Here is a 10,884-nt window from a genome sequence, read left to right as displayed (position 1 = left end):
TTAACCAAGCTGTTCTGAAGGGAAAAACTTGCCAAAGTTGCTGCAAATACTGGCAACAGTCCCACCCACCAGCCACTGGATTCAGTTTGAAGCTCGCTTGGTCCGCCATGTTGCCTTAGGAATAATGCACAATAAGAATGAATGTTGGATATTACTGATAAGAGGCCATTTTCTCGCCCTTATTCCAAAGCAGGTGAAGGTGATCTGTTTGCAGTAAACATTGATTATGCCATTTTGCAGGAATGTTTTCTGTTTCTGGATGGCATTTAGATTCAACTAAAGTACAATTTTTGTAAAATTATTTTTTTCTCCTTATGATTTAATCAGCTTGTTGAAGCCTTGCCTAATTTTGTGAGAAATTTGAATAAGTCTAAGAAGTACCATACAGAAAACAACATTAAGTCTGTTTGGGATCTCAGAATTCTTTCTGTATATCATGGTTGAATACAATGAATTTTCCTATGCTCTAAAACTGATGTGTGGACTGTGCTTTACTTATTCAGCAGCAATACCCCTCCCAAAACGCTATATAGGTGTTACAGGTAATGGCATCCGTTTGTTCATTACCTTTTAGGGATACATAGCCCATATAACATGATTTATGGTTATTTCAGTATTTTTTCAACTGTGTCAAAGGAAAGGCTTACCACTTAAACTTTTATACAAATGTGAAAATAGATACACTTTGCAATTACTAACTTTTACACATCCAGCAGTGGTGTCTGAAGTACCACACAAAAGGATTTAAAGCAGATGTCAACAAAGCAAAGGTTAATAATAAAGCAATTTATTTGCCAAATAAGAATGCCTATACAGTATATACAGTACGTACGACAGAAACTACCAGGGGAAATGCTTGGCAGAACAAAAGTAGATGGACTCCCAGACTGCATGGAAAGTGAACAATCATAACTGTTTTCTGTAACACACGCAATGATATAAGGAGGGATTCCTGACCCCTCTGGGCATTTAAATATACACATTGCATTAACTATATAAAACAACAATCTGTACACCGGTGTATGTAAAATACGATTGCACAACCCAACAAGTCCCACAATATGTCTATTTGATTTCAAGCAACGCTTTTGTCGCTTAATCTTGATAAAATAACGTAAAATAATGAACTCAGTATTTTGGCAACTCCACTACCACTCAGACGTTTCATTCTTGTTGCTGACGAGGAACAGTTCGCCTGTGTCGTTTTCCCTTGTTTGCCAGTAAACACAAGTGGTGAATACACCGCCTGATGTGACGATGCAAAACTATGACAACGGAGGAAAAAAGGGGGGAAGACGTAACGGTATTTACACTGATGAATGATCACTTTGAGGTGCATGGCTTTCTTTACAGTGTGCGTTAATGGTGTGCAGGTTGACGCGAAGAAGACCTTGTCACCCTTCTTCAAAGTCTGTCGGGAGAACCTCTGAAACCAAACCATACAGTAACACTGGAAAGTCTCCTCTTCAGCAAAATTCCACATGGAGGTCTGCTTTACTTTCCCCTGCAGTTGCAGTTCACTCCTGTTCCTCCTCCTCCTCTTCCTCCTGGAGCTCCTCAATGGCGTCCATCTGATTCCTGGAGCACACCTCGCTCATAGGGGCGGAGTCCTCGCCCTCCACCACCAGATCATGGGACATCTCACTGTTTTTCTGCAGAGACGGTGGAAATAAAAACCACAAAATCCTTAAAAGTCGCTGAGAAAAGGAGAACTAGTGAGTCTGACTCACTCTAAACACTGTTATGATAGGTGAAAGACACGCGTGGTTGAAAATGGTTGCTGATTGGATTTGCAAAAGCACGGAAAAAGGTGTGTACTCTCACGCTTGAAATGACCTAAACCCAGATGTTCTCACCTGTTGTCGATAAACATAGCACGCTGCTATGGCAACCATTGTCGACTCTCCTATGAAGCCGGCCAGGAGGGATCCAACCCCGAGTGTGGCCCCATGGACCCTGAAACACAAAGGATTATACTGAAGGATTATATTAGAAGTGTGGAAGTGAATCATCCTTTCCGATCCATCTTTCCAGGAATTAAAAAAACAGACAGATTTGACCAGAATAGCTCACATTATGAGGAAGCCTGAGTCACGGTGCTGACCTTTGTGACCCTGACACTGTTCTCTGAAGTGTTGACTTACCCCATATAAGGCAGCACAACCAGACTGGTGATGAGGACAATGATGCGGAGAACTGAGCTGGGGGCCAGCACAAAGGTCTTTTTCAGGGTCATGAGCCATCCAGTCAAATGAGCCCGAACAGTCACTGCAAACACAAAAATTGGAAAAATCACCCCACTGGTCCGAGCTACTCCTGGGATAAAGCCTCAGCAGCAGGAAAAGCAGTTGGACACTGATGCTAAAAAACTAATAGTGTCTTACCTGGCACGGGAAAAAAGGAGAAAATTCGGAGCGGGACCACACACAGATCAGCAAAAGATTTATCCACTCCAATGACATCAATCAGGATCTTCTCTGATAAACCAGGAGTCCAAAACACCACAAAGCAAAGCTGGACACAAAATGAACAAAAGCAAAATTCATTTTTTGTGTTCACTGCTCAATAATAGAGTCGCCCGGCATGCCTCATTAGATTGCATCGGTTCATTAACTCAAGAGGTATCAGATTGAATGTGGGCCTTTGAAGCCCACATAAAACAAGAGAGGGAGCGAACACATGACAGACAATGCTATTGTTTCCAGAAGCAGGAGCGGAGGCACATGCAAAATTACCAAAGCATCTCAGAGCTTTTAGTGTATTATGAACATTTTAGGGAGTGTAAAACAGAAATATAACCGTGTCTGATCTCGTCAATTTGTTTAAAATAGCTTCAACATATTTTCTCTGCACTCCAAATTAAGATTAAGGTGTTTTCCCAGACTGTTTGTGTCATTCAAGGCCAACACAAATCTCACATCCGTGCAGAAAACCAAAAATACTGATAAACATTCCAGAATTCCTCACTTACTGTCAGCCAAGTTGATGTCATCCCTGTCTTTGCTAGCCAGTCACATATTATACACACTAGCCCACTGAAACCTAGATGCGTCCAAAAGTCTGCTTCTCCATCTGTGCTTTCCACCAATCATGCTGCTCGGGCATCAATGCAAGGAGGTGAAACAGGCTCTCTCATTTTTAACAAATCTACATATTCCACTGTTAAAAGTGTTCCTTATTTGAATAACATGCAATCAGCTATCCTCATCAAAAGTCTTTTATTGTTATTTTGTCTCCAACAGGACAACAATTGTGTTGAGGAGTCTGGCATTGGCCATTGTTTTTCTCCCATCACTGAACCCTGAGCTCCAGGTACATTCCACAGTGTTTAAGCAGGCCCCAAGCCTTGTTGTTTATGCAGGTTGAACAAGACAATCCTGAACTGACCTCAAGTTAAAATCTTCATGCAGGTCTCTCTACTGCCTCACATACACACAGTTTTAAAGTAAGTCTCAGGTTTAGATTTCCTTCCTCAAAACAATCTACTTGAATTAAACCAATATGATTTCCACTTCTTCTTCACTGCTGTTAGTGATTAAACGCTGAGGCCTCATTTAGCTGGAACTGCCGTTGGCCTTTGACAAAGAACCACAAAATCATCCTGTCCACCCAATCTCGAGTACAGCACTGCTCTGGTTAATGTCCTTTCTCAAAGAGCTTAGTTTTCACAGGGATTGCTTAAAGTAGTTTGGCAAGGAACGAGTCAGAGCATCAGTTTCTTTACACTGGGGTACCGCAGGGATCTGTGCTTGGTTTCCTTGTTTTTTAATATACACCTTAAACCAAATCTCATTCCAACTCAAGGATTTCTCAAAAAGAAAGACGATTGAATGTTGCTTTCAACATAGTGGTTCAAAATTGTATTATCCCGTCGCGATTTATTGTACTCGATTTAGACAAACGCTTCTGCTTATATAACCTTATGCTGCTGGCATTAAGTGATAATTCATGGACAAATTAATTAAGTGAAAGAAGACATCTCCCAAAATCAGGAAATAATGAATTGAGCAAAAGCCTTTAAGAGGTGGTGTTATGGTTTTTGATCCCTTGAACCAATATAAATGAACTTGTAACTGATGATTTCATTTGGTATCACCTTACCATCTATCATTATTTTAGCAAGATGGAGCCACATAACTAATTAGTTTGGCTCTAGTGAAACCACCGTCTCCCCTGACTCCGCTGCGGTTTCTATAAACAAGGTGATACATCCACACTCACTGCATCGACAGCCTACAGACAGTCTGTTTTCATATGATGACGGTTTTGTTGTAGAACATTAGTCAGTTGCTTTCTTAAATACACTGCGCCTGCTTCTGCTGTTGTACATTGTGTTTTCTCTTTTCCATGTATAATCAGAACAAGTTCTGGCTTGACGGCTGTCTGCTTGTGTTTTCAACAACGATACGATAATATCTATCTGCCTGTTCTGCTGTGTCAAGCAAACACACCCTCACATGGATGTTTATAGCACTGGGATTCCACATCTGGTGAGCCACACTCCTCCTCCTCCCCCTCCTTAAAGACCCAACCTTGGCCACAAACTTCCTGTTTTTCTTATTCGGGTTGCTACGAAAACTGGGACAAAGTCTCCTTTTTCTAAACAAAAAATATTGTTTTTGCATTATCATTGACTAGAAAACACCTAGATAATACAGTGTTTCTGTCAATCTGCTGGCATAATTATCTAAACTTTTTGCAACAAAGCAACAGCGTGTGACTGCAGCAATCATTCTTTAACCGAAAAAGTTCACCTGCGAGGGGCTTTTGAAATGTGTTAACTCATGTTTTAAGTGAATGTCTTTTTATTAAGCTTTTAAAGCTTGGGTGGGAGTGTAGCCATGGGAACAAAAGCCCCCTTAGCCTCTTCATAAATACCATCCTAATGTGTCTCCCTCTCTCAGCAACCTGAAACCACGACAGGATGGAAAAAGAAAAGTACATTTAGTACGCCTGCAGCTGAGCTAGGGACCCCCATCACTTTGAAAATTAGTGTACAGCTGAAGCAGGACGATTACCTTGAAGCTCTTTTCTAAGAACTCCTAAATGTGTCTTAGTTTCTGAAATAGGTCACGTTCAGTATCTCGTAAAAAAAACGTTGACAGCACTGCCTTTGGAAATGTTTTCAAAAATGTGTCAAACATGTTTGTGCATAACACTGCACTGGTTCTGCCAGTCTTTGCTCTGAACCCTGACCTACAGTACATGCAAAGGTAATCATAGCAGAGGTGTTGTGTGTCAGGGAGAGCGTTCTGCCTGTGGGCGCGTGTTTTTACTTTTTCATCAACACGTGCAGAAATAGATTTAAAACCCCAAAATAACTATCTATAATAAATCTGTTGTCGAAAAATATGCAGTTTATGCGGAATGAAAGGAATCTTAAATAAATCTTTGAAATTACAACGACTCGCTTTGAATATGACTTAAGGCACTCTGTGGGACAGCTGACACCTACTGTAGGACAAGACTCATTGAAGGACACTTCAATGAGACTAAACAAATACACAGCAAGTGCAGGAGTGATTATTATGAAAATGAATACTGAACTTAATAGTAGCTGTATCAATTTCCAGGATGACAGCAATTCTTGCAAAGTAATAATATCAGTTACTTTATAAGGGCTGTCAACTTTTATTGAGTTAATAAATCATCAGAATATATTATAAATGAAAAAGCACTAATTTTGCGAAGAGACATTACATTTTTAATAACATTTCTAATGATATCTGCATAAAAAGCTAAAGACATCACAATTGTTGCTAATGTTTTCTTTAAATATTCCAGTCAGATGTTTGGGATTGTATCCAGACCGTAAAAACAAACGGTTCACCGCACATTCATGCTGAGCTCATTGGTGACATATTGTGAAAGTTTAATTACGTGTCAGAAAAATATGAAATCTCATCTTACCGTGAATGATATAGCCAGACAGCAGGAGGTAAACTTTTTAATGTGCGACTTGGTGACAGGGGAGCCAGCGTCCAGCTTGTTGCTGGGATTGTTCTGTTGATAAGAGAATAATATTAGTGGTATAAACTGTTACCACTGCAGCAAACACTAGTAATAGGAGTGTGGATTACCTTGTCAAAGGCAGGGTACACTGCTCTGAGTTCGGTTAACCATCCGTAGGGCATGTGACCCACTGGGTATGTGGCCGTGAGGACAGCCACAGCCTGGAATGACAAAGACAGTGTAGGTCATCGTCGCACCACTACTGTAATGTTGAGAATACCACATGCGGCACACACAGCTAAATTAATGACAGGTGTTCTACAATAGCAGTGTACGGTTTCTAACAAGTCTACGATTGTAAAGCAGCCTTGAGCTAGTCATTGTGTCCCAAACAATGGGCAGTGTCCAGCTTTACGCAGGAACAGTAGGGCCATGAAGGAATGTTTTCACTCAATGTAATCATGCTCTGACTTCCACATGAACGTGGTGAATCACCCAAACCACTGACAGCCTGTGTTGACTTCCAGTTCGTTCTAGTAAACAGCTTTGTGTTGTCTCCATTAGTTTAGGGTCTCTGTAAGCCAGAAAGCTCCAGAGGGAGTGTGTAAGCATCTGGCTTTTCATCTGCAATAACTTGAGGGGAAAATTAGCCCAGTGGCTTCACAATGCTGTGAAGTCGTTCTTAACGATGTCCACCAGCAGTGTATAATTATACTTGTGTTATGTTTAAGTAATCTTTGGCAGCTTTAGTTATAGCATCCAGATTGTATGTACACTTTAGTTATCCCTATGTCATGATAAGAGGTGCCAGGAAAATGCTTTCTAGAAGAGTAGTTCAGATATGTTTGGTGAATTAAATTCCTAATACCTCTGTGGATTCAGAGGTCCCCTTGAGGTCGCGGGACACAAAGAGGTTGACGATGGGTCGGCTGATACGCTGAGTGGCCAGGATGAGGGCCAGGGGCCACCAGAAACTCAGCATCTTTTTGATAGTGGCATCGCCCTGCAGGGATCAAAGCAGATAAATCACTGTTGTTTTTAGAAAAGACAAGCCTAAATCCTTATTTTATTCTTTAGAATAACTAAAAGGCTTGTATCTTCTCCATAATTTTCTTTCGTTATCCTTAAAGGAGACTTATACAAAAACGTATGTCTAACAGCAAACAGCACTTACGCCCACATCCATTCCACTGGATTCTGGGATGTTGTCGTGGATGTTACAGTAGTAACCCAGACCCACAATGGTGAAACGGACCAAGGCACCCATGTACAGGGAGAGGATGGGGATGAGTAGAGGCTCCACACATTCCAGGTTACTGTGGAGGAGAATGGCCACGAACACAATCTGCAGAGAAGAACAGTGATCAGAAATCATCAAAATCTTCAACTCTTTTTAATGTTCTGAATTAAATAAAAGAATGGATCTCATTACCTGGGCCACAACATCAGAGATGGAGGCTGAGCCCACTATGACGCTGTACTTGTGCTTGAGAAGAATCCCTGCGTGGATCCACGCCTTCAAAACAGAACAATGGACGGAGATGTTATCCCAAGATACCAAGCTTTACACTCAAAACAAAGGCTCTATGTTGGGCATTTTCTCAACCACAAGCTGGATGACAGGCTATAAAGCATAATGAAAGAGAGACTTTAGCACGGGGAATGCACCTATCACTTGAAACCAGTCTGGAGAGGAGATTCAAAAACAGCTTTCTGTAGGTCAGGTGTTTAAATCCACAACTGCATTATGTAAAAATAATTCTGCAATACTGTACACTCACCATTGCATCCAGCAGAGGGAACGCTGCCAGGTAAAGGAAAGCCTTTCTTGTCTTGTTGCCCACAGAGTCATCCACATGGTGGAGCTTATTAATGATATAGTATCCTAAATCTGTGTAAGCTATAGACACAAAAAGAGGAAACCAAAGGTCAGTGTTTTGAGCAGTAAAGAGGAAGAAACGCTGTCAGAGGTTGATACAGTAATGAAACTTTAGAACTCGACAGATACGTAACTTTTACAGGATGCGGTTCAAGCACAGCATGTCATCTGACTTGCACAAACAACCCTTAAACACACACCTATCAAGATGTGCAGGACGAACGCGATGACCCCGGCCGTCACCATGCAGAACACAGCCTTCCTCCGGTCCCTCTTGCTGTTGACAAACACCAAACCCACATTCTTGAAGTCGCTCATGGGTCCAGTGAAGAACTTCATCAGGGAATAGGCCAGGCCGTAGCTGGCCAGCATTTCAATGGCATCCTCTTTGACGGTGGCTATTCCCCTGTTGAGGGCCTGGAAAGTATAATATGGGTTGGAGAGGGTGAGGTTTCCGGGCAAGGAGACAGCACATGAGGGAGGGGGAAAGAGAAGTTCAGTATGGCAGCGTGACCAGCCCACATGACCATGACTTAGCCGAAACTTATCTCTGACCAGATGGCCCTCCATCCCATTCAAACTGAAGACCTGCATGTGCTTTACTGGCACAATAAAAAGTGAGACCTTGGACTAGTGCAAAGCAGTGAGTGCCAACATAATGTCAGGACAGGAAACACCCACACTATATTCCAGAAGTGTTTCCATTTGGAACAACTACTACAGCTGCCCTTTTCCTTTGCATGACTGTGTGTGCTATTTATACCAGCTAACAGAGACATTACATAAGCTTAATCCTGACATGAGCAAGCCACAATGTGTGTCTCACACTATCTGCTCTTGGGAGAGGGCAGCCTCCAGACCAGTCTGAGGAAAGACAGGAAGTGTCCAAGCAGGAAATGACAATCAAAAGGAAATCAAATGCCTGTAGGTTTTATCCGTGTACATGATCTGCCATGACCGAGATTTCCTGATAAATAATTTGACAAACAAATCACATGCAGGTAGTGCGTGTCTAGGTCAGGCTGGTTAATAAATGAAAACCCGCAGTAGCTCAATACATTTGGTGACAGAGGTGACAAAACATCTTCTCAGAATAAACACAGGCCCTCCCTCTCTTCCTCTTCAACCTCCTCCTAAATAATGTATATCTATCCTAATGGGTGCCTTTACGGTGCCCGTCAGCTAAGCTAACTGTAGCTACAACACAAGCCAACCGTCTTTAACTGACAGCACCAGGGTTGTCATTATCACGGTGTTATCTGGAGCTTAAAAAATGCTGCTCAGCAACAGCAGAGGTTGACACACACAAACACAATTCTCACAGCGGTATATAAAAAGCGTTTAAACCGTTAGCCACTGCTATCAGACGACAAAGCTTGCCTTTTTGTTAATGAGTGGGAAAACAACGCTATCAAATGAGAAACGTTACCTGCTCTCCGAGGTCGATGGCAACATTGGTGATAGCCAAAGGCACCAGAAAGCGGATGAGAGGCCAGTAAGGACTGAGAGATGGAAACTCCACCATAGTAAAATCCGGGATGACAGAGCGAGGGGCATCTGCCTCGGTCTTGGTTGATAAAAAAATGAAAGATGAGCGGCTAGAAGAGTCACAGCACGGGTATCTGTAGCAATGCAGGGAGGTTAGGGGCAGCGGCGGGAGCCGGGGCGCTCCTGTGGCAGCGCTTCACAATGCTTCGATGCTGAGCGGAGGCGAAGGTCAACGAACATTTCAGACAGGCGCATCTTCCTGGCAAATCATCATCAAGGGGGTGGGAGAAGCAAGGTGAGATGAAAAACAGCGCCGAATTTGAGAGAGGAAGCGTCCCACGCTATCGGCTGGTAGAGGTTTGGATACAGACGATAATCCGACAATCGTTGGATTATTTGACTCGCTCCGCATCTGACTGCGCCTGTGCTACGCAGTCCTGGTTGTTGTCGACCCTCCCCGAGTCTGGAACACACTGATGCCCGCACGTGGGCCAGGCATCCCGGCCGTGACATCATCAGCAAGTCTCAACCTGGTTTTTATGTGTACTGCCTGTACACACAAGACTGCATAATAGGTGGTTACAGTACAGCATGAACATAAGAACAGTGTTTCTCTGACTATTGCTTTAGCTGGTGGTCAAGGTGACCAGGCTAAACATTATTTCGAGGAGATATTAATTCATGATGTGTCAGCCTTGGTCAGCCTCCAACATTTTTCAAAAATGTAATTGGTCCCTTGTACAAAAATAGAATGTGCAGCTGGATTAACATGATGTCAAACCCAAACTCACTAAAATATTAAAATGGTTCAAGCATGAAGACATTTTTGGAAAATGTTTCATGTTTACATTGTACCCCTCTGTGGGAACAGAAATTAGATAGAATACACAAATAAACACTGATAAAACCATTTCTAGTTGAATACTGACCCCTAGTGGACAAAGAAGCAACATTCTTCCAATTTCAAAGCCATGTTTAATTTAACTCATTTAAAAAAGGTTGAATGTTAATGCCTAATAAAAAAACGCTTTAAAGAAATTTGCAAATAATATTATATAATATTTGGTTATAAAAAGTATATTATGTACTTCTACATCACATTATCTGGGTTGGGAGTATTATTGTGTGAGTCTAACAAACCAAAAAAACAAAATAATAGTTACTTTTATTTAAGTCTTTACAAAGTGCAATAGATAAGTGATTAACAAAGACTAGCATAATCAGAGAAGTTGAATCGGTTTCAATTTGTGTACACAAAGTAGCCAAATAAGCTGTTTTTATTTTTAAATCAGATATGTTTTCCATATTTTACATTTATTTCATTGTGTACAGTACATGTTTCTACGGAATTGATATTTCTGTACAGTAGTAGTTTTTTTATTTTGTGTACCAAAATACCAAGACACATTTCTTGTATGTGAAAACCTGGCATCAAACCTGATTCTGATGTTGGCGAACAACACAAAAATAAAATGCTGTCACTAATCTGACCTGTCAAAGATTGGCATTTTTAAGTTTCAAATATGTTACCCAACCTTTGCTTCAGCAAGAAAGTTCAATTTAGA

The 10,884-nt window shown here is 41.6% G+C and overlaps 1 protein-coding gene across 1 annotated transcript; it reads right to left on the bottom strand.

Moving 5' to 3' along the window:
- Positions 1-771: 771 nt before the first annotated feature.
- Positions 772-9,899, bottom strand: ankha (ANKH inorganic pyrophosphate transport regulator a). The gene is made up of 12 exons (XM_079661777.1): positions 9,261-9,899; positions 8,032-8,248; positions 7,734-7,852; positions 7,385-7,468; positions 7,127-7,297; positions 6,821-6,955; positions 6,081-6,173; positions 5,911-6,003; positions 2,385-2,514; positions 2,145-2,268; positions 1,857-1,956; positions 772-1,652 (listed from the first exon to the last, which is right to left on the bottom strand). Exons 1-12 carry the CDS (start codon positions 9,354-9,356, stop codon positions 1,518-1,520), a joined length of 1,497 nt encoding a protein of 498 aa, XP_079517903.1. The 5' UTR covers positions 9,357-9,899; the 3' UTR covers positions 772-1,517.
- Between the last annotated feature and the right edge of the window lie 985 nt (positions 9,900-10,884).

This window comes from Notothenia rossii, assembly GCF_949606895.1.
Source record: "Notothenia rossii genome assembly, chromosome: 12".
NCBI classification, from domain to species: domain Eukaryota; kingdom Metazoa; phylum Chordata; class Actinopteri; order Perciformes; family Nototheniidae; genus Notothenia; species Notothenia rossii.
Note: the sequence above shows the minus strand (reverse complement) of the source record. Positions and strands in the feature narration are given on the sequence as shown.